This window comes from Brugia malayi (genome assembly GCF_000002995.4).
Source record: "Brugia malayi strain FR3 genome assembly, contig: Bm_v4_Chr4_scaffold_001, whole genome shotgun sequence".
Lineage (NCBI taxonomy): Eukaryota > Metazoa > Nematoda > Chromadorea > Rhabditida > Onchocercidae > Brugia > Brugia malayi.
In genome coordinates, this window is record NW_025062478.1 from 11,642,177 (window position 1) to 11,666,616 (window position 24,440).

At 28.2% G+C, this 24,440-nt stretch overlaps 5 protein-coding genes across 5 annotated transcripts; 4 read left to right on the forward strand and 1 right to left on the reverse strand.

Moving 5' to 3' along the window:
* Positions 1 to 443: 443 nt before the first annotated feature.
* On the forward strand, positions 444 to 2,158 carry Bm9471 (Hsp20/alpha crystallin family protein; the record flags this gene model as incomplete). Its single annotated transcript, XM_001894687.2, has 2 exons — positions 444 to 932; positions 1,571 to 2,158. The coding sequence occupies 2 exons, from the start codon at positions 444 to 446 to the stop codon at positions 2,156 to 2,158; spliced, it is 1,077 nt and encodes a 358-aa protein (XP_001894722.2).
* A 2,488-nt stretch (positions 2,159 to 4,646) lies between these two features.
* Positions 4,647 to 9,182, forward strand: Bm6848 (G-patch domain containing protein; the record flags this gene model as incomplete). Its single annotated transcript, XM_043082474.1, has 10 exons — positions 4,647 to 4,769; positions 5,125 to 5,259; positions 5,852 to 5,996; positions 6,257 to 6,403; positions 6,777 to 6,922; positions 7,359 to 7,536; positions 8,081 to 8,238; positions 8,535 to 8,652; positions 8,754 to 8,896; positions 9,012 to 9,182. 10 exons carry the CDS (start codon positions 4,647 to 4,649, stop codon positions 9,180 to 9,182), a joined length of 1,464 nt encoding a protein of 487 aa, XP_042938408.1.
* A 1,141-nt stretch (positions 9,183 to 10,323) lies between these two features.
* Positions 10,324 to 11,128, reverse strand: Bm2570 (MSP domain protein; the record flags this gene model as incomplete). Its single annotated transcript, XM_001894690.1, has 2 exons — positions 10,324 to 10,410; positions 10,892 to 11,128. 2 exons carry the CDS (start codon positions 11,126 to 11,128, stop codon positions 10,324 to 10,326), a joined length of 324 nt encoding a protein of 107 aa, XP_001894725.1.
* Positions 11,129 to 14,650: 3,522 nt separating this feature from the next.
* Positions 14,651 to 18,688, forward strand: Bm9472 (Uncharacterized protein; the record flags this gene model as incomplete). Its single annotated transcript, XM_001894691.1, has 11 exons — positions 14,651 to 14,748; positions 15,008 to 15,180; positions 15,568 to 15,641; positions 15,812 to 16,009; positions 16,229 to 16,268; positions 16,439 to 16,536; positions 16,688 to 16,772; positions 17,031 to 17,149; positions 17,613 to 17,764; positions 18,272 to 18,427; positions 18,565 to 18,688. The coding sequence occupies 11 exons, from the start codon at positions 14,651 to 14,653 to the stop codon at positions 18,686 to 18,688; spliced, it is 1,317 nt and encodes a 438-aa protein (XP_001894726.1).
* An 832-nt stretch (positions 18,689 to 19,520) lies between these two features.
* On the forward strand, positions 19,521 to 23,296 carry Bm9473 (Uncharacterized protein; the record flags this gene model as incomplete). Its single annotated transcript, XM_043082475.1, has 11 exons — positions 19,521 to 19,768; positions 20,059 to 20,310; positions 20,656 to 21,013; positions 21,185 to 21,286; positions 21,405 to 21,456; positions 21,615 to 21,700; positions 22,038 to 22,116; positions 22,212 to 22,315; positions 22,532 to 22,677; positions 22,861 to 23,001; positions 23,170 to 23,296. The coding sequence occupies 11 exons, from the start codon at positions 19,521 to 19,523 to the stop codon at positions 23,294 to 23,296; spliced, it is 1,695 nt and encodes a 564-aa protein (XP_042938409.1).
* Between the last annotated feature and the right edge of the window lie 1,144 nt (positions 23,297 to 24,440).

The following is a 24,440-nucleotide window of genomic DNA, read 5'->3' on the forward strand; positions in this document are numbered from 1 at the left end:
TAATCCTACTTCTATAATTATAGCTTTTGTCTTTATTATAAGCAGATATTTTTCAATATCTTTGAAAACAGTTATGCTGGATATTTTCCGAAATTTATTTTTCATTCTTCCTAAATATAATTTGATTTCAACCTATTTGAGGTAACTTCTTGAATGTAAACAATAATAATGATATAAAACATTTAAAAAATGCTGTTTTTATTATATGTTTCCTTTTCGTTAATTTATTTTATTTTCTTATTTTTATAAAAATTCGCATTTTTTTGCGAATACAATGTATGATTTCACACCTTCAAACTTTTATTTTAATTTTATTTTTTTAATTTGCATTAATTCATCAATTATTTAAATTGTCTACATAACCGTTTATTTACGTACTTACTTATATAAATTACTATTATTGTAATTTTTATAATTAATTTTCAGGGTTTAAAGGATAAATAATGGTTTGGAGAACTTTTATCTGTCCCAAAAATAAAAAGTGTGACAATAATTTAACAACAACAACAACAAAATCATCATCATCATCATTATTACCACCATCATCAACATTATCGTCATTACCACGATCAACATCAACAACAACAATAACACCAAATTTATCTTCTACAACTAATCATACTCACCTTTCAAACAATAACAAATCGTCATCTAATGAACGACCGTCATCATCACCTCGTCCACCTCCACGATTTCATCGACCCACACCACGTTCATCATCACCATCATCATCATCACGATCATACTCTCATAAAACTGATAACAACACATCCGGTTATAGTACTTTAAACAATGATTTACCATTTTCGATGACACCTGCTGGACGTTTTTTCACTCATTTCTTTGATGAAGCTATGCAATATTTTAATTATCCAATGCATGATATTATTTGGAGCGGAGAATCACCGACAAAAAATTCATCAATCAATGAGGTATACTATTTTCATACCTATCCTTTAATGAAATTTATGAATTAATGATTATTAAATGATTACAATTGTCAATTAAGCTTTTTAATCATTAATTTGTTTTACTTATCAGTCTAACTATTTGATTATTAGAAATTATGTGGGATACTTTATATCATCAGAATAACTTTACGCTGAAATTATCGGAAATCATCGCAGTTATATAGTGTGAAATAAATATTTTATATCATTATGCAATGTATATGGCTTATAACTATATACAAATTTATTTACTTAATTAATTATTGGTTGAACTGATGCAATACTTTATTATCCAGTAAATAATGAAAAATGGGAAATGATTAATGAAGATGCAATTATATTTATTAATGCTAACCTTTTATTTCTATTTTTTTAAAAAAAAATGACTTTTATTTTATTAACGACTCAGATAAAATTTTAGTTTTTCTTTTCCTAATGTTAAATTATAAGAAATAGATCAACTTTTTTTTTTTTTTTTTTTTTTTTTTTTTTTTTAGTAAAAAAGGCATAAATAAACTGAATTAAATTTTTTGTTGTAGGATTGCTTCAATTCTAAATGAATAAAATTTTTTACAAAATATATTTATATAAAATATACTTATGTTTTCTTTTTTTTGCAGAAAATAATTGATAACGATGAGAAATTCAGCATCGAAATTGATTTATCCGATTTTCTTGCCGGCGAATTATTGATAATTTACAATGAAGAGGAACGTGAACTTTTAGTGGAAGGACATCGAAAAGAACGAAATGGTCGTTTTGGTTCCATTGAGCGTAATTTTAAACGAAAATTCGATATTCCCATTGATGTTCATGATGGATCTTTGGCTGCTTTCCTGATTCCATCCGGTTTACTAACTATTCAGGCATTTAAAAAAGACAATAAGCAGCCTACAAGACGAATACCAATTCAGGAAATAATTAATGTTCCAAATTCAACTGATCAAAATGCAGCCAAACTTCCAACATTTGAAAATATGAAAAATACAACAAACAAAACAAATAGCAATCCATCAGCGCCACCAAAATCAACGAATGCTTCAGAACTAAAATTTCGTACACCTGAAAAAATGTCTAAAGTAACAGAACAAATTCCAACAATTCAAAAATTTCAACAAGATAGAGAGAAACAGTTGAATTTTAATGAGATGGGAAAACTTAACACAGATTCAGATATGAAACGAGAATATTTAAATATTTTTTGCTAATTTGAAATAAACTTGATGCATTGTTCTTTCTTCCTTATCTTATAATTAAATTTTATTATTATTATTATTTTTATTATAATATTATAATGCATTAAAACTTATGTATATTACATATAACTAAACGTAGAAAACTTCTATTCTATTTTATTATTATTATTTTTTTTTATTATTTAGATATATCATGTAAAAATAATTTTGAGAAATTTAATATATTTATTTTTCTTTTTGCAATTTTTATTGCAAAAATTTTTTTGCATCATGTATTACAGATGGCGCAAATATTATTAAATTCTTATGTCATCTGATATGCCCATTTTTTATATTTATTGTATATGTGAAATTCTCGAATGATTTTGTAAAATTTTTCTAATATATGAATTAGCATATTGCAATTAGGTCATTACATTGTCTTAGAAATGATTTATTTCATAGGTTTTAAATGAAAGATTTTAGATTGTTTATTGCACTAATTTTTATTTATTTTATGTGTAAATCGTAAAAATTTATTTTTCAAACAAATTTATTCTTTAATAATTTTTTGAATCATTTTTTCTTTCTTTTTTTCCAAATATTTTTAATTGTATAACAAAGTCATATGTTTTGCTTTAATACATTTTTTGATATATGTCAGTTTTTTATGAATTATTAATATTTTTTTCTTTAGTTTGTAAATTGTAATCTAAATTTTGTTTATAAATATGCAATGATTCAATATTTCAATTTATTATCATTACAATGATTTGAAAATGAAATTGCTGTAATTACATAAATTTATTATTAAATAAAAAAAATGAATTTGTTATAAAATTTTGTAATGGAAATTATTTAAAACCATTAATATATGATAAGAATAAAAAATGATTCGATACTTTATCGTCTATCATATATTTTTCAGAACCAAAAATTTAACCATTTGGTAATGATAAGAAAAGTTACTAAAATATCAATGATTTATGATAAAAATTTAAATTCTCATAAGATTTAAGTACATCAAAACAATATTGTCGCAGATTTTCCGGATTCCTCAACCAAGATTTGCATTTTCATGTTATCAAGAATATCATATCAGGTACGAGAGTGAAAGTGATAGAAGCTTCCTACAGTTATTAATTTTTAAAATAAGTTATAATATAATCAAAATAAATAGGTTATCCAAAAAATTGATGGTAGATATGATAAGCTATCAATATCAGAAAATGTGGAAAATTATTTGCTAATTATAATTATAATATTAGTACAGAATTAGCATTAATGTTTGACCACCAGTTTAATTTTATGCAAAAATAATGGATTTTCATAACAATAATAATTTTCCGGATAATTTTCCATATCCAGAATTCTGTTTTACTTTCGAAAAAAATCAGAATTATGATAAAATATACTTATTTAAATTGATATACAACTAAACTAATATTACATCAAACCTTTTGAGCATGCTGAGAAATATTAATGAAATATAAATGGAATATTTGATAATTTTTAGTTAAATTATCATTTAAATTATCACATTGAATTAATGTGCCAAATAAAATTGTTAAACAATCAGATATTATTGTAAAAATGCAAATTAATTTTTAAAATAAAATAGCAAATTATTTGCTTTGGCAGAATAGCTAATATTTTTAGGGAAACAATTTTTTTTTATCAATAATTACACAAATAATTATTTTTTCATATTAATTATTTGGTAAATAAATAATTTCACAAATCAGTTATAAAAGGAAATTTTTTTATACGATTAAGTCTTTCAGATTTTGTAATAAATTTTGCTAAAATTTAAATTACAATTTAATCACTAAAAAAAATATTAAAATTAAAAATAAAAATTTAATTGTTAAATAAAATAATATTTCTTTTTGCTCTACAAATTATTAAAGCTCACATAGCTTTGTACCTTTACAGACATCTGGAGGCCCGGTTAGCTCAGTCGGTAGAGCACCAGACTCTTAATCTGGCTGTCGCGGGTTCGAGCCCCGCATCGGGCTACGCTGACTTTTGTGAAAAATCCTAGTACTCTCTGAGAGAGCATCAATTATTTGTTTATGTTGCAGTGGAATAAATTTAGTAAGAATTATATGCATCAATGATTTATGTAAAAGATATTTATAATGAATGATAATTAGTTCTAATGTTTATATAAATTAAAACTAAATGAAACATAGCAACGGGATTTAACGAATTTTCGAATTTTTCATCACATAAATTTAACCGAAACCTTTCTATTTTTTTTTTTTTTTTTAGAAGGTAAGTTTCCTTTCTTCCTGTGAAGTATTCTTTTATGTGTTTTCACTTAAAATTGAATTAATTAAGAAGCTATGTTTAATTTACAAATTTTCAATTTGATTTTATTAAGAATCAAACCAGTGATGAAGTTATGTTTAATTTATATCGCATGTTTTTTACTTATATTTCCATTTAAGATTTAATTGCTATTCAAAGATTCATTTTTCCTTTTTTTTTTTCAGTTTTAGAGGATTAGGTTTTTATGATGGAAAGTTTTTGTAGAAAAATGGATGGAACGAATGTTACAAAGATGGAAACATTTGAAGATTTCAATGAAGTAATACAATCAAATACTTCCGGAGATGGCATTGAAGCTGATGCCCAACAGGTTATCATTATTTTTATTTTTACATTCCTAAAGAGCTGCCTGATAGGTCTAATTTATCAGATTTCATGACTGCTATCACAGTACAAAATTTCTGGGTTTCGAAATTAATTGTTTAGTACTGAATTCCAGAATTGCTAAATTTTATCACTATCACTTGTAGTAGCAAATTTCAGTATTATTATACAATAATAGATTTGATAAATGAGAAATTTTACAATTACAAATTGTTTATCTCAACCTCTCAATAATGATTTTAGCAGAATTTCGAGATTTTTTTGTTTGCTTACTGAAATAACTTTTGGTGTTTCGATGTATTTCAGTGCTTAATTATTAACTGTGTTTGTTTTTTTTTTAGGATAATATGTCAATCGCAGATATACTTCGACAAACTGCGAATGCATTTTTGCGTGATAAATATCTTCAAGGCTTTGAATTTCATGAAGACTATCAACTATATTATAATCCTGTATCAGGCTATTATTATGATCAGGTAAGAGTATCATCTCATCCATTCTTTTTCTTTTCTTTTTTGCTTTATTTCTTAATTCTAGGAAATTTAACAGTTTAGAATTTCTCATAAAATGTGTGAAACATATCTCTACTGAAACGATTTATTAGAGTTATAAGATTAGATTTTAAAATTTCACACCATGCATCAATCACTATTGTCTTGATCAATATATATTTAGTATCACATTTACATCAATTTGTCATTCTTACAATTACATTCATAGTTACAATCACAATGTTTATATTGTCGTTCTGTTTTAGCAATCACAACAGTCAGTTATAATTATAGTGCAATATCATAACAACAATTACAGTGTTGATTTCCAAAGCTTACTTTTTCAGTAGCAGTCTTAGATGATTATTCCATTATAATTATGGTTTATGCTATTCTCATCATCATGATTATGATTGTGAATTGGAATTGTATTAACAGTGATTTTCTTGTTCTCATAATTATGATCATTTTTATGATTGTGATAACATATCATTTCCATTATTATGATTATGATTATGATCACGATTACTTTGATCTTTATGAATCTAAATTTTTAAATATATAATTATGATTTCAGAATACTGCTTTATTTTATCATCCGTCAACAAACTGTTATTATTATTATAATAATCAAACAGACAGTTACGTTTATTATACAAGAATTCCCTGTGAGCATATTTGGACAGATAAATTGGCTGAGCGAAAAGCGGTGGCGATGTTAGGTATATTTTCATTAAATATTACTATACCTCATGCTTATTTGACTTCTTATCACTCAAGAACACTACTTCCCATTCTTAGTTCCTTCCAGACTTTTCGAATTTCTAAGTATGATTTCATCCGGTTGTAATTATAATGCGATTTTGTTACTGTTGTCGAGTAGTATAGATTCTGGAAGACGTATAATTTCATTCTGATGCCTTCTGATCAATTCAACTTCTGATCAACTAATCAACCATCTTTCAGTTCGGATAATTTGCAGGAGAATCATTCGCTGCAGGCATGACGCAGGATGAAGTAGATGTCTTTGAGTGCTTGAATTCGTTGCTGAAGGTTGTTTTGCAGATATTTGATAGGAACAGCGTTGATTGTGACATATTGGATGATGAGATAAGTACTCATATCCAAGGTGGATTTTTTTTCGTAACATATGGTATTTTAGTAGGAACATATGGTTAAATTGATAAATTAATGTTTTTCTGGTTGCTTCTAGAATCCCTCCTCGAAATTTATGTCCACATTTAAGTTTGTAAACGTCTTATAACAAACATTTGGCATGATAATTCAGTTTTATTAAGCTAATAATATAATACTCAAAATAAAATTCTAAAATAAAAAATGAGCACTGCTACATAGGTGATTTATCTTTTAAAAGTTTTAAATGTATTGAGTATAACATCATATTTTTGCATTCAAAATGATTGAGATTTCCCTTAGTTCGTCCACTTTTTTTTTTTTTGTTTATTGATTTTTATTTGTTGATTTACTTTTATTTTTTGCAGGAGAAAGAATGGATTATGCTCCATGTGTGCGTATTATTGAAAAAGCCAGTGGTGTGTTGCATGTAGTTACAATTACTGGTGCTAAAATTGGGACCACTCTGGACTGTGAAATCCGGTTATCTTCAGAGCAATTTTCAACGAGTGAAGTGATTTTTTTTTTTTTTAATCAATTTAATTTTTATTGATTTTAACACCTTTTCCAATAAATCCGTTAATCATAGTGTTAAAAGAAAAAAGATATTTTTTTTATTACACAGTATCGTCTTTGCTAGTAGCCTAGATAGGTCAGTTCCTTTAGTAATCATGAATTTCTTTATCACTTTTTTTTCTTTTAATGATTCTCTACATTGAAATAATGAACTGAATTCGAATAAGAGTTAAAGTAATGTGCGATATTAAGACTACTAACATAGTTACCTCACCTTCTAGCAATATTTTGTTGAGTAGTAACTTCAATTTACATAAGGTTTTTATTCGCATAATGTTTTTACTTGTTTATTTGCATAATATTGGAAAATATGTATTGATTCACATTTCTTTTTTAATTTGAATAGTCTCGAGCTATTCTTATCTTTTTTTTAGTGCAGTGCTGTTATTAATTACAACGAAACGGAGCAAAAGTATTTCATGACAGTCAACGGGAATGATTCAGAAGTTTTTCGTAATAAACTAAAAGTTGATATGGATGAAGTAATAGTAATAGATCATGGCGATGAATGGAAATTTGGAGAACAAGAATTCTTGGCTCATATCCATTACGGTATGAAATTTGGTCTTCTATTATTAGAATTTTTTCCATATACTTACTTATGACAAAAAAAAAAAAAAAAGAAAAAACAAAATAAAACGCCAAGAACAAAATTGGATTATTGTAATGAAGGAATAATATAATAGTACTACATTAGTAGCTACAAAAAGTTTATTATTATTTTAAAAAATGGATTACTTTTATTGTGTTAGCTAGAAATAGAGAAGTAGATAATATGTTTTTCTTGTTTCACTTTACTGAATGTTACAATGATGAATTCGAGTAATTGACTAAACGAATAGAATTATACATCTTTTTGTAAAATTTTTATAATACGAACAAGAGATGGCTTGTTCTTAAGTTTTCATTTATAGTGTGAAATTCCTAATTGTATTATATTTTCATCATCGACAATTATACCAAATTTTATCATATTCTTTATTAATAGAATGAAAGACCATGACGATTCATAGAAAGGAACTTATAAAATTTTGCCTGAATTCTTTGGTAGTAATCAATATTTAGTTTTATCGTCTAGGGTTTTCAATCATTATAGGAACGAATACATGTGGCTCATGTGAACCTGGTTTGATAAAGCATGATCACATCATATTGCCGGAATCTGATAATAATTCTTTAGCTGGGAAGATATCAAAAGAGACATTAAGACGAAGAAATTTGCGGAATATGAAGAAACAATATGGCATTTTTGATGTAAGTTCTATTTAGTTCGATTTCAATTTTCTTTTCTTCATAGTTTCATGTCTTTTTGTTCTTTTTTATTTATATGTTTTTAAAGTATCACTTTTTCCTGAAGTTTTCAGTTTTAACTTCATCTAGGAGTTAATTTGTGAGAAAACCATTTTTTTAAATTAACACAACCAATGCAATTTTTTTTTTACTTTGTATTTTATAATACTTTTCCTTTTAAGCATTTTTTTTTTACCTTTTTATTTCACTTTTTTAAAAATCTATGAATTAAATTGGACATTTTGTTATTTTTTTATCAGGATGGAGAAGAGCATTACCGATGCAAGTATCAAAAGAAGGAACGAAATTTGTTGGATAGAACTACTGAAGACAAAGATAAATCAATTTATGCAAATTGTTCGGCAAAACCTTTGCCAGGTAGCTCTCATTTAATAGTTACAGGACAGACTTTAATAAAATTATATTTCAAACCATTCTCATAGCATTTATTGTGATAAAGATTTCAGTGGAAATTTTAGGAATGATTGCTGCATCGACAAATATACCTCCGTCATCAACAAAAGTGTTAAACGAAAGCAATCGAGGATTTAATATGCTTCAACGAATGGGTTGGAAACAAGGCACTGGTTTGGGGCGAAAAGAAGATGGCATTACAGAGCCGGTGAATTCTTTTTTATTTTTGTTTAATTTAAAATATTTGATTTTCATTCAACTTCTAGCAAACGAACAATTTTTGTGGTATATATTAGCGATATATGCCATTCATCACTTTCCAGGTGATTAGTGAAGTTCGTCCTAACCGTGCTGGATTTGGACTCAAAAATGAAATCAAATTTGAATTATCGAAAAAGCAGGATAAAAAACAACATTTGCTGGAAATTACAAGGCAGCGTTTTCAAAAAGCTGAAATTTTTGTTGTGGATAACGACGAAAGTGATACAAATTAAAGTTTATTCAAATTTGATTGGTTATTTATATGTTTTCAAATTGGGTAATTCGTGAATTTATAATACATCTGAATGCAAAGTTCTAAGTATCTTTGGGGGTAGGTAAATGAGGTGTTTTGTATATTTGTGAATATATTTTTGATTCTTAGATCTAATGAAGGAAATAGTTGTTGTATCAAATTTGAATGAAGAAAATTCAAACACTTTCTTGACATGTAACATAATGTTTGATTTACGTCGGTGATATCGCGCATATGCTTCAAGTTAACTGGACAAAATATATTTTATCTCTCAAATTTAAATAATTTATCTTTTCTCCGTTATACCATCTTGCATTTTAGGATAGGCAGCTGTTCGTCTTCGCATCGCTGATCAGAAGCATATTTCTTTCATCTTATCTATTTGCTCATTTTATATTATATGCAAAAATGATAAGGGTATTTTTTTAAAAAAAAATGGTATAAAAGTTATTAACTATTGAAATTCAGAAGCTGGACTTTCTCTTCGACTATATTCATATGGGCGTTTAAAATTATCGAAAGCAGTCTAAACAGAATAATCATTGGAAATGTAAGTTTTTTTTTTTTTTTATTTGGGCAATAATTCCCTTAATTTTTTTTCCATTTCTCCATCTCCGTCACAAAAAGTGTTCAATATTTAACAGTTATTAAGTATTGCTTATCTTTCGTAATAACTAGCTATATCAGTAATCAGTGGAAAAAACGTGACAAACGTTTTGAGATAAGTTATTATCATTTAATTATTTAATTGAACAATGATTAAGTTTTAAAAATTGAGTTATTAGAGCAATCATCTTCATATTCTACCATCAACAATAGTTATTCATGTTATGTCTTTAAAAAAAAAAAAATTTTCAAATTGATTGAGAATTCCTCAAATTATTTTTTGCATTTCAAATTGCAATGAATTGGAATACATTCCATAGACTGTATCTGTTGTGATTGCTTGTGAAATTTGACATCTGAGATCAGTAAATTGTCAAATTTCCTTTTTTTTTTTACCAATATGAAAATGTTATTGTTTATAATATTAATAAAATGTATCAAAGATGTCATGAGATACATACGCATGGTTTATCATTTAAAATAGACCAGATTTATAAAAAAAAAAAAATCTTTTTTCACACCGAATGCGCATATACAATTATTTCACCTTGTAATGCATCAACTTTAAATGGTGCCTTTGCATCGGTACAATCAGCTGTTACCTAAATCATAGATTTTATAAATTACCTATACAATTAAAACTGTATCTATTGTTAGGTGTAATAAAGTCATTTATTGGACTTTCTTTGGTTACTTAAAAAATTCAAATTTTCTTAAAACAATCATTTCTCGAGATTTTGTACTTATGAATTGTTTCAACATTCCAAAACATCGTTGGAAAAAAGTTTCATTAAAAAAAGCAAAAATTTAAACAAATTTCAACGCAATGAATATGAAGTATTCAAAAGCTAATAATTTCATAAAATATTTATAAAACTTATTGTTATTACATGAATAAACATAAATTATAGAAAAGAGAATTTTTTGAAAACATTAATAAACAAAGATAGAATGAAATAATATGCTTATGTAATATCAGACGTATATTCTTAATTAATTAAAAAAGAAAAAAATGAACAAACAATAAATGTATTACTATTATCAAAAAAAAAAAAAGTTAAAAGAATAAATAACAATAATAACCTCAGCATATTGTATAATAAAAGTATCCTCTCTTATTTGACCAGGTAATTTTCGTATTACAATAGGATATATACTTTGTGGTTCAATGAAACCATAAATAGGCTTAAAACGATATTCATCATTATTAGTAGATTTAATTTTAAATGCTAAACGTGCCATACTTGTATTAATAAGTTTATGTACACAACTACCACCGGATGCACGAATTTGTACAGCACGTGGTTGAACCGTTAACATTTTTACTTTTTTTTTTTTTTTTTTTTCAAATTAAATAAATTTCTAATTTCATTTTATTATTAGCCAAAAAAAGAAAAATGTTTTCTTTTTTTTTTTCTTGTTGCAAAAATTTTGCATAAATAAAATGCATTATAAGATTTGAATCATTTTCAATTCCTAAAATTTTATTGCTTAATGTTTGTGTTATTTTAATAATTTTATTATAATAATACAGTGTTTCCTTATCAGCTTATCACACTAGGATACGCTCTTATCTTTTCATAAATATTTTTTTTTTTTTTATTTCACTTCCAAATTAACTTTTTAGATGAAAGTGTTTTTTTTTTGTCTCATATATGAAAAGAATGATTGATTTATATATATATGATTAATTGATTTGATATGACTGACTAAATTTGATTTTTTTTTTTTCTTCTCATATAATTAATGAAGATAATTCTGATTCATTTCATTTTTTCTCAATAAGTCTTTCATAGTATTATGATAAGAAATTTTGAAAGCATAAATGCTAATAAAGCTACTGAAAATTTAATATTAAATAAAGTTTGCATTAAATTTTGTTTATTAAATTTCACCATATTTTTTAAAATGGAAAACTGCTAGTCCCTATCTTTTGCACTGATTATTGCAGATGAACCAATTTCATTCTCTTCCTTCCCATTCCTCTCTTTTCCCCATTCATTACCCGAGAACTATTTTATAACCAGAATTTCCCCGTGGTTCACTATTTCGCTATCATAAAATATGAGTTAATCGTAATAATATGTACCTATTTTTCATTTAAAAATTCAATATCTCCTACTATACACATCTATTTCATCAATAATTTCTCAGACAGTAATGCCAAATATTTTTTCAATATCAAAATTTAAAATTTAAGGAAAAAAAAAAAAAAAAAAACAAAATTTCAAAAGATACTTTTTTTCCAAACTTTTTTGTCTATTTGTTTAAATTTGTTCAGGCTAATTAATTAATAATGGTCATATGTTCATCACATCATCTTATTTCAAGTAAGCTTCTAGCTATGTATAGCATCATTTAAAAACTTTTAATATATGTACTGTAATTCTTCAAAGAAATGAAAAGTTGAATAATTTCAAAATTTCAATATGTTAAATTTCATTTGATTGTTAGAATATCGCATAATAAACAATTGTTTATGATCTTAACTGTACTTATTTAATTGCATAATCAATTTTATTTACATTTTCCTTTTTTAAATCAGCTTTTCCGTTTACTGTTACTGTCAATTTTCGGTGAGTTTAACTTTATTGTAGTTATATTTTTCCAATTTTAATTATTTTTCAACTTTTCAAGAATGAACTATGTCTTTCCGTTTATCTTTCCGAACTCGGTCATCTTCCTGAAAAAAATTAGACATACCTCATCCCGGATTTCTATTTTCTTCAATGTATGTGTATGCGAGAATAAAAAGAAAGAAAGAGAGAGAGAGGGAGAGAGAGGTAGGAGGAGGGAAAAGAATTTAAAAAATTACATAATTTTCTTGAATTTAAGTTATTTATTTGCAAAAGATGAGATCCATCTATGATACATTTCTCAGTATTCTTAACAAAAATTATATTTCAAAGTAGAGAAGAAATAACAATCCAAAGAGCTACAAATTAATCTATCGAAAATGAAATTTAAAAACTTAATGTTCATTCGTTTGGTTCATTTTTTTTTTTTTTGAAAAAAAAGGCCAATATGCAAAGCTTTGCCCATAGCTGAAGAGATCATTAAATGCAGTATTTTTATTCTAAATAAAAACCCTTTTAATTTATTTTCGTTTCATTTGAGAAAAAAAAAAGGAACAAAGATCAATAGTATAATTTGGGAAATTATAAAGAGAATAACATATTCAATAAAGAATAAAAGAAGAAAAAAATAATGTTCAGCAGCACAATTATCCAAAGGAAATCATAAAAACGACTAAATTTCAAAAAGTATATCAGAAAAGATTGTAAAATTTTTCATGAAATAATCCAAAATTAATCCAATATCCTTTAATGCAGGAAATGTGATCCCTTTTCCTGCGTAAATGATATTCTAACATTTGAAAAATTTGCTTCATTGCTATAAAAGTAGCAATCATATTGCAACCACCGAATGTTTATAATACTAAAATTGTGACATAATATTTTAGTACTAAAAAAAAAAAAAAAGTTATGGAAAATGGGAAAAGAAAAATCGGTTAAAAGGATAGATTAATAGGAGTGATGGAAAAAAACGAATTGAAATTCTAATCAAAAAAATTGATCTTAACAATTGATCAAAAAATTAATACGATGAACTGATTCGAAAAAAAAAAAGGGAAACTTAACTAAAAATTGCTTAATAATAGAGATAAAACTGAATGAATGAATGATTTACTTAATACATAAATTAAAAAATGTCAACAATTCAAAGAATCGATTGGAAAAGATTAAATAAAAAAGAAAAACAAAAAGAAAAAAGTGAACGAAATAGAAAACCGGAAGAATGAACCGGAATGGCCTATATTTTCCGCTACATCATATCGTTCTTATCAAACATGCTCCAAATACATGAATTAAGATGGAATAACTTCCTTGTGAGTTGGGCAAATAATTGGGACATACATTTTTCAATGCGTCTCTTTCACTCGCTCAGCAACTAGCACGTGATGAAATGGTCGATTCTCGTGTTCAATTCATCTGCGCTGGAAGGGTTTTTTTGTTTTGAACGTGACTTTTACGTGTTTTGCGCAGTTTACGTCAGCAAATAGTGACAAAGCGCCACCCGAAGCATAGATAAACAAACAAATGGTATTGAAGCAGCTGGATTTCCCGCGGGCCAGAAGCCTTATTTAATGATGCCATCGTGGGATTTAACCCGTTAAAAGTTCTCCCTTCCCGTAGATACGTTCTCAAGAGTGGTGGGCATTTTGCTGTAAATTATACGTTTCGAGAATTAATCATGTCAAATGCTTGCGATTATGTCGGGGATAATGTAACTTAACGTATGGTAAAGATGTATCAAGTGGCATTACATGCGGGAAATCCGGATAAATACCACGAAGGTAACCATTTCTCATTGCTGTTGATTTGATGCAGTTATTATCACACGTTACCATATTTTTATAATTGTAGAAATATATAAACACAGAGATATTAACATTATACTTGCTTATAAGTAAGTTTGTATAACTTGAACCATCATAATATTTGGATACAACTGAAATATTACTTGAAGCAGATGTTTTTTGATGTTGCTATAACTGCTTATGACATTACTATTCAGGTATATTTGTAACTTAATAAGATAAAAATAGTGTCATTGAAAATAGGCTCTATTACTAAACTTGATGTTTTCGAAAGTTTCTTCCTGACAGCCATATTGTTTCTCTGTGAATCTTTACACATGAAAAATGAGATAGCATGTATGTGTCAAAATAAAATAATTAGTGGATGAAATGAAGCGAAATACTGCGTAAAGTTGATTTATGTAATTGCAAATTATATAGGCGCGGTGAGATACTGCTTGTTTACAGGTGTCCGGTAAATAATGAGTGATGATGGTGGCAGAATGAGCACGAAGTATGAAAAAGAAACAGAAGATTTGGAAGTGGCATTGATGACCGATTCAAATTCGGATGAGAAGAAGTCTGAATTTATAAGCTTTTGGTTAAACAAACTTATAAAATTGTTTTTGAAGTTTGATAGCTGACGTAACAGTGCAACGATATGAGATAAATGAGTGGTGAAATGTTATTGCCGAAATATTGAATGTTCTGTTTCGAAGTACTGCCACAATATTATGCAGTTTCAGCTGTGAAACTCCACAGTATGTATTTCAGCTGTTGATCGTTAAAAAAAAATGCAACATTTTCAATTTTGTTAGATTAAATGCATCAGTTTATAGATGTGCATATGGTGGATTTACTACTGAAGCTTATGAGGAGCTGGTACGATATCACCGTAACAAAGAAATTCCTAAACGACTTCAGGGCCATTTAAAGCATCGTATTGATTGTTTCAAAAGAAAAGCTAAAAGATTTCAACTAATTGAGGGAACTGACCAACTGATTTATATTGGTTAGTGTTGATATTTTTACTAGGTTATTTTATGAGGGGAAGAAGAGAGTCATTCTGAGATTTTTTGTTGGTGTAGGATTCATTTAGGATATGCCGGAAATCTCATATGTTCATTCGAGGTTTGCTTGGGAAGACTTATCAGCTTTTCTGCATTACCGCTTTTTATGTTAAATTACAAGGTTTTCAATAGTCAGCTCTATTTCAGCATTAAGCTGAATAGCTCTTTTATATTTCTGAAGGTTAAAATTCATTCAAACATGTAATATTTACTGTAGATTATCGATATATCCCCCTTTATCTTTTGTAGATAATACGGAGGAAAATCCATTTAACATAACAGAATATTTTTTTTAAGAGTTCTGTGTTTAAGTTTTTTTAAGAATTTAGGATTCAAGCCAGATCACTCAACAGTGGGACAATTTGTTGTGAAGAAGAATGAGGTTGAAAAAATCCTCACTCAGGTTTGTATTATTGCTTATTAAGAGTTTTAGAATCTATAAAATGCTAAATTAAATTTAAAAGTTAGTTCACAACAAAAAGGTAGATAATTTTTGGAAAAGTGAAAATGAATTTTGATTTGAGAAAATCTGCTCGAGATCTTTTCTTTCCAGCTGACATTCTTTCATCTTAGGCTCATTTGGAATCAAATCACGGTGGCCTGAATGCCACACGTAAAATGGTTTCTACAAAATTTTATTGGAACTCGATTACAAGCGATGTTGAGCAATTCATCAAGCAGTGTCCACGTTGTCGTATTACACGTATGCGATACGTTGCATCCAATAATGTTCCTTGGCGTAAAGGTGGGCGATATGGAGATATTTACACAGTAGGTTTCGACTCCGTTTCTTTAAAATTTTTCATTTTTAATTAATTTGATCTTTTTTCGGATTTTCTTTAGTGAGTAGTATTGCTACTCATTAAAGATACCTGGAGGATTTACATTATATATGTACTAATGTTGAAACACCTGTTTTTATACATTATAGATAAGATATATTATTTACTACGAAATATTACCTGATATGTCATTTACACAAATTTCCAGGGCAACTGGGAAGGAAGCGAAGATGATTATGCACTGCCTGGTAGGAGCCGTTTCTCTGCTTGCTATTTTTCTGTTTGTTAGGACGGAACAAGATTTAAAGTTTTCTATTTTCAATTGAAACCTCCAATTTCTAACATATAATGATACACTTGTATTTCTCGCATATTTAATGATATATATGATTAAAAGTCATTGCAAAAATTTTTTCAGATCGTTCCTGCAATCGAACTTGGAAATTTACTCGAAGTCTGAATGGAGGCGAATACACATACTCACCGGATAACGGTGTAGTTCTTCAGCCTTGGAAGGTTAATTACATATTTGCAATACTAGTCTTTAAATTTTTGTAAATTCATAGGTGCGAGAAAATAACCGGTAGGTAAGACCTGTAATCAGTTGTTTGATGTTTTCATTCAAAATTGGAGTTTTATCAAGTTTTACATGAGCAATGTTTTACAGCGTGATAGGCCTGCAAATGATGTTATAATCGCGGATGAAATGACAAATGAAGACATCGATATCGAAAATGATACGGATGAACTGGGTAAAAAGATTTGAAGATTATCTGCAACTGATGATTTAAAACGTATCGAATCTTAGTTTAATCTATGAATTGATCAATCCGTAGAATATAGCAGCCATTCTTGTCGTAGATTTTCTCAATAAATATAATTGCTTTGATATGCAATAGAAATTACTAATGCTATCTCTTTAATCTCTTTAAGTTATGTATATATGAAATTGTTTTATTAATGAAGAACGTAAAAGAGGTGATTGTTAGACATCTTTCAAGATATTTCAGGTACTACTGAAGGAAGGATAGACACACAGATGTTACTTCCTCAATACTTTCGTGTAAGGCCCACTCAGCCACCCAGCTTTAGTAGATCACATCTTACAGAATGGGTTGAAAGAGAACAAGTAAGCTCGTTTTATAAATGAATTCATTACATTATCCTTGAATTATTGCCTTATTCTCAGAATCGAGCATTTCATTTGGCCTTTATCTGTCGGTGTTATATAAACTTGGGTGTTATCTTACAATGTTAGGATTCAGAATATATAAAACAGTGGTAGTTGCTAACAGTTCTGATTACTATACGAGAATTCGCCATGTGATCAAAAAGGAATGTGCGAAATTCCATTCTTTAATTTTCACTTAATTTTTATGTTTTATTTTCTTCAGCTTTTTTGAAGTTCTGCTTCTTTCTGAATTCACTTAAGATTCATTTTATTTCCTGCTGAATTGATTTTATTCTAAATCCATTTTATTACATTCTACCAGCGATCACTTTTGTATTTCTGTCCTAATAATATTTCTATTCTAGTCTTTTAGAATTTTTCGTTCGTGCAAGATCTTTTGCTGATTGTAAGAATATTTTAGACATTAGATTATGATGACTCTTATGGTAATCCAGAAGAAGCATATTATGAAGATGATTTTGTTGTTGGTGAAGGGATGGCAAACATTGCACCACCAGCAACTGCTGATGAGAGATTGGTTTCAGACGATAACTTGGATGGTGGCATTGACAGGTGCTTTTTCTTTATTTTTCTGCAGTATTGCATTTTTTGTATTCTGTAGTAAATGGTAAGCGTACAAAATAGTATTTGATTTTTCTGTTTCTAATCTGAATAAAACTTCCAAGAAAGTATTGTATCCAGAGTGAAAAAGAACTTTATATAGCGACATCAGCATATATCGCAAAATTATCATTTCCAAACAATCTCGAGTCATTTTTTGACTGATGGTTTCAAAAATGAAACAACAGGGTGGATATGAAATGTGTGAACTTTGCATTTTTCATTTACATGAGAATGTCAAGTGCATGAATAGATACATCTTTGTCGTTTCATTCCATATAGCTAAATTATCAGCGAATTAATGCTGGATTACATCGCTCGAGCATGTGCGTAGTAATGTTTTTTGTGCGTTTCAGTCATTTTTTCACTGTTATTTTCTTCATTACTTTTTAATGAGAAAATTTTAAGTGCTCGTGTCTTAATATTGATTGAAATAACTAATTCTTTTTCTTTTTTGAGGCCAAGTTCTACAAAAGCTACTGCATACAAAGAAAAACTTGTCGAAAGTGCATCAGTTAAGCGACGGTATGTAGAAGACGGTCAAGAGTATATCATTGAAACAGACAGAAAATATTTTATGGTTGAAGCAGAGCAACTTTTGCAACTATTCAAAAGGTTTTTTCTTTTAAATCTTCAGTGTGTTATTTGAAAACTTTGTGTATTGGACCCATTTTCTCTTGTACACATCTGCCTTCCTTGGTTTTGTTTTATAATTTTTTTTTTTCTAATTTTTCTGGACATGTTGATTGTAGATGCGCAGGATGTGGTGAAAAGCTGAAGCAAGTGACATTATATGCTGACTCACCAATGCCAACAGTTGCTTATCAGTGTAATAAATGTGAGCAAACTGTATGGTTTGGACAGAAAATGGATTAGTTTGCTAATATTTCTTTAAAAAAGAATTATAAAGTGTAATTTCAATATGTTTCGCTTGCCTAAAGTAATTGGAATGAAAACGAAAATGGGAGCAGGTAAGCTTGAAGTATAAAAGCTAATTGCGCAAATACACCTTACAATGGTGGATAGTGTGCGAATGGAATTATTTCAAAGAAGTCAAGAAAAATCTAATTCTGAAAATTTGTATGCTGTTATATATTCTCAATATTTCTTTTTTACTTTATTAAAGTGTAAACGTGGGCAACATTTTTAATATATTTTGTAGTATTATTACTTTGTGCAGAATTGTTTTACTTTGTACGGAATTTTTCGTGGTGTTGCTTGTGATTCTAAAATTTTTATATTTTCATTGCTTGTATAGACATACTACAAATAAAATTATTCCTTTGCCTAGTGAAATGCTTCTTAAATTTGGGTTTAAATTAAACCTATTTTTGGATGAAACTTCATGGAGTTCATTTAAAAGACAGAACAAAAGGTGACTTTTTAAAAACATAAAAAAGAAGTGAAGGATGTGTAGCAAGGATTTAAAAGTAGTATTGGAGCAAGTAAACTTTCTTGCAAACTGAAAAATTTGGTATGGTGTTCCCATACGTTCCGTTGCTTTCTCACGGTATATCAACATGGTATCATTCATCTATAGCTTAATTTCTGTAACATTCTTAAATACTTTAAGCAGCCGAAATTTTCCTGTGGTACCTGCCATTTTCCTGAAAAAATATTGCTTGTGACTTGTGATACTATATACTGTTATAGTGCTGTAACGTCATAGTTTTTATTAATTTTTGATTTTTCAAATCTAGAAATGGAAATGAAAAATTCACAAACGGTACAACGAACACCAGTATGCACAACAGCACAGGATACAGGATTAGGTACAAAAATTGCTACTGCTGCTAATTCTGTTGCTGATAGTCAGACGGTTTCTTCAATGTCAACAGAAACGAGTGGACGAAATCGAACAGATGATGAAGTTTCAAACTTTAAGGATTTCCAAGAACCGGGAACTGCATGGCAAGATGATGAACATGAATATGAGACACAGATGAAATTACTCAAGTATCATGTTTTTTCTTTTCTTAAAGTTGTGAAAATTAAATTTCAAAACAGTGAAGTAAAAGTTGCTTCCAAAATTGTGGCGAGTTTAATAACTATTGATGGGTTAATAAGCGTATTTGAAATGAAAATGTTAATTTTTATTTTTTTTTCATCTTTTATCGTAAGCGGGAAATACAGGATTCAGTTGAAAGTTAAATCATTTAATGTCAATTAATCAGATAATACATGATACTTTTGGCAGTTTTTTTTTTTTAATGTTTTAGATCAGCATATCATAGGGAATGTTTTAGTGAGGAATGGAAAAGGCCTGATGTGAACGCAATTATGACAAAATTACTCAAAAATGAGTTGTCATTCGCGGAAGCAGCCGATCGTATATCGGTTATTCTTGGACACGAGGTAACGACAGCATCAGTACGGAGTCGTACCTTACACTGTTCTGAATTGTCACAATCAAGGCAGACAAATAATCAAAATGAAGTTAAAGACGACAGGGAAAATGGAGAGAATACTGTGGAAAAAGATCCGCGTATTGCGAAAGAGTTGGTATTTTTCTTCATACTAATTTTTAAATTTAAAATTTTGCAAATCATTCTTTGCAATTTTTTGTTCATTTAAAATTCTATTTTAAGACGTGGTAGTGTAAGATTTAACTGTTATGTTTCTATGTTATTGAAATAATATATATTTTAATCTTAAAATTTTGTCTCTGTTACTGTTCAGTTTATAAACATTTTGCTAATTAAGGATGCCATTTTCAAATGTATTTTTTCAAAGAGCTTTGTATAATTTCTTAAGATTCATTCTTAGGATTTTTTCTCATATTTACGATTTTTAAGATATTGGATATCCTCAAATTTTTATTCACGTGACAAACTAAGATACAGGTTTGGACCAGGACTTTATGAAGTGATACGAAATTTACGCGGAAATTTGAGCAATATAGCGATCAAAGAGCAACAAAGTAACTGTGTACGAATTTATCGTAGATCAACGACACGTAATTACTACAGTTATTATCGTTGTTCAACGTGTGACCACCTATCACGACGTGAGGTTCAAGGTGGTCATCCATCACCGATCATCAAAATGGTCCATGACAATATCGTTGGCGAACCATTTCCATCACATCATCCTGAATGCAAACCAGTACCTCTTTCACAGCTCAGAGCTATGCAAATGCAACGGGAAAGTCGTCAAGAAGTGATCGACGAAATGTTAACTCCCTTTGAAGCTTGGTCAAGGGTAAAACCAGTTTATCTTTTAACATCAATTGGTAAATTTCGAATCGATGTTTGCTAGATTCCTGAAAGTGTAATTTATAAAATTGTTTTCACTACTTATATTACAATATACCTAATTTAATACAGAAGAGTTTCGTCTTTCTTTGCAGTGAATTAAAGTAATTCTTTTGAGGGACACCTAAGAGCTCTGTTAGAGGAGGCAAGAAAGGCTTCGCAACTTTCTAGACAGCATCCACAATGGAAAAAAGTCAAGTGTAAGTCACGAAATGATGATGTAAGTTCTATTTTTTTTTTTTTTTTGGATTTTTTTTTTTTTTGGATTTCGTTTCGCTTCCGTTTTACTTTCGGTAACCACATATTTCACATAAACATTTGATTTAAGGTCATTTCAGGACAGGAATCCATATGTAAGGTCATCTGGAGAAACATTAACGAATTACGAAAGTTAGTAACGGTTTACATCGCTTCATTTCTTCAGAGGCAGATTTCCACTCAGTTTTTTTTTTTCCTATTTTTAGTTTTCAATGTTAAATTTTCAGGTTTATTAGAAAATTAGCCTGAAAATATCTGTGTATTTGAATCAAGCTATCGCTTAATTTTAGAGAAAATACAACAAAGGATACATGGGCAGTTAAAACGTCCAAGTTCTCGTACTAGTTCAGTCGTTTCAGAACGATATGGTGCTCAAGTGTGTTGTTTTCATTTTTAATCCACTTAATTCATCCTGAATATTCCTGAAATTTCTTGTTAAATATCACTTAGACCAAAAATATGATTGATATTTTATTACGAAGATTAGCATCTTATTTTTTCTTCATTTCTGATTACAATACATTTCATTTCTGTTGTATTCATTACTGCTGGAAATTGAACAAGTTTAAGAATGTTAATTCTCTCAAAAACTTGGAACATTTTCTTATCTAAAACACATGAATTATTGAGCCAATAAGATGGTTTTAGCCTTAAATGAAACTTTCATTTTTTTTTTTCTTTTTTTGGTAACCGAAATTAGTTCTTATCTCTAGACACCAACAGATGACGAATGTTCATTTGCACGACGAAGGCGAGATAGCTCTACTTTCATAACAGATGAATCACAGACTCGTACGTTTTGAAATTATTCTCTTTTTTCCACTATAAATATGAGGATTTTTACGGTACAGTTATTCATTTTATGATAGAACTAGTAGTTTTTTTAGTTATATCGGATGTTGCGAAAGTACCGGATGCAGATGGGTTAATGTCGGAAGAGAGAGCACAAATTCAGCAATCAAGGGTTGTAATGGAAGGTACATCAGAATTGGTAAATCTTTTATTTCATTTTCATGGATCCTGTATTACTTAACGCCCTACATTTGAAAAGTTATTAAATACATGATTTTGTCTTAAGGTTAATTGCTTTTAGCTTTTAAAAATCTTTTTAATTGGACGGACAGCTTAACCAAATCTAATTGATAATCGTTTATTGGAATTATTGATTAACTTTGCCTGAAAGTATTTTATTTTTTATTTTTTCAAGAATAAAACTGGAAAAGTCTCGTTTGCTTCAAGAGATTCAGGCGAACCAGTTAATGATTTTGATGGTATAAATCAAACAGTGTTCAGTGGTCAAACATTAACTAGTGAAACTGGGATAAATCCTGCTGCTTCTACAATCTCCAGAGGGTATATTTGAAATATTTGTTGAAGTTATTTTGTTTCGAAATTATGAATTGGTATTCAGTGGAGTTTATTGTATATTTCTTTGCGATTAATTATTTTTTCATGTGTATGATGCGCAACAAATCGTACTTAATATTTTTTTTTTTTGTCGATGCGATTTTCCAGCAGTGATTTTGTCACCTTCAGAACATCGAAGGTATGTGCAAAAAATGATCTTTCGAATCATGTCCGTATATTAAAAGCTGGTGCTGAACGCGATACAATCAGGGGAACTAGTCGAAAATTATTCGTGGTCGATGATGAGCACTTATTGAAATTGTTCCGACGGTTGAGTTTCTTTTCTTTTCATTTTATATACAAGCATTTCTTTTTCATTTCTACACGTCATGAGGTTGAATTGGCAAATATTGTAGTTCCTGGAATTTTTATGGCAGATTACATACTACATACGAGTATACATTTATTCAGTTTCATTTCATTTATTTTTATTTTTAGATGTCCAGATTGTGGTGAGCAGCTAAAGAGTTTATCACTTTCATCTCGAAAAGCAGTACCGATGATAACCTATAAATGTGAGGGTAGTTGCGAGGAAAAAGTATGGTTCGGTTATGAATCCAAATAAATAATTAGATATTATTTAGAGTGTTTGTGCAGATAGTTATAGATTTAATATATCTTTGAAAAATGATAGGAAATTTTTTCTTTTACAATTTTATTTTCATCATAGTTATTTAATTTTTCTTTTTTTTTTTTTTTTTTGGTGTGGTGACTTCTCAGAACAACAGTTTAGAAGTTCATATAAATTATCTCTTCAACTGTCATCTTTGCTATTTTTATTAATTCAAGAAATTATGTTCATAATGATTGATGATTACTACTGTTAATTTCATGCTGTAAATCTTAATAGTTATTCTTCTGGTAGCGCCTCACAATATGTGCGTTAAACCGATGTATATAAATGAGCTTTAATTTGATTGAAGCATGTAAAATTGAATTTATATAAAAAGAAAACAATGTAAATCTTTGATGCTATGAAAGAATTGTAAATCTTTTTTTCAAACTCGTAATTAAATTATCCAATTTTTACCGCCAGTATGTTTTGTATGCTTTCTCCCTTACTTTTTTTACATATATACTTTTTAATTTTTTTGCATATATACTAATTTATATAAAACGCTGCATATTGTTATATTTGTAAATGTTTGTAGTTTTTTTTTTTTTTTTTTTTTTTTTTGCTTTACGATAAATTTACTGAGAAGTACTGTTTTTTTCAAAATGCAATTTCAAACTAGTTATAAATCTAACAGTAATTAATACGAATGTAATTAATCTTTGTCCTCGTGCTTTTTTTTTTTTAAAGAATATCTTGTTCACTTTAATTTCATAGGTTTGTTATAATAAATATTGCGAAAGTATTATCTCAAAATATACACAACCCTAAACTTTTCTGAATATTGAGATAGATATTTGAACAATTAAGGTGGTCACATCATGACTGTATTACATTAAGGACATACCTTTCTCTTGATAAAACTCATTAAATATTTCGAAATTTAGGTTTTTCTTTTAAAAAAGTGATTCTTATGTAACATTTGCTGAGTTATTTATCGATTAAATAAATTCATCAGTAAAGTGTCAATATTTCCTTGAAATGAATATTCACAATGAGATTAAATAGTTTTTATAGTTGTACTTACATTTATTTATTTGGTAAGATTTTTTTTTTAATGATTTGTTTTGTCTAGTAATTTGATTATATAAAAATG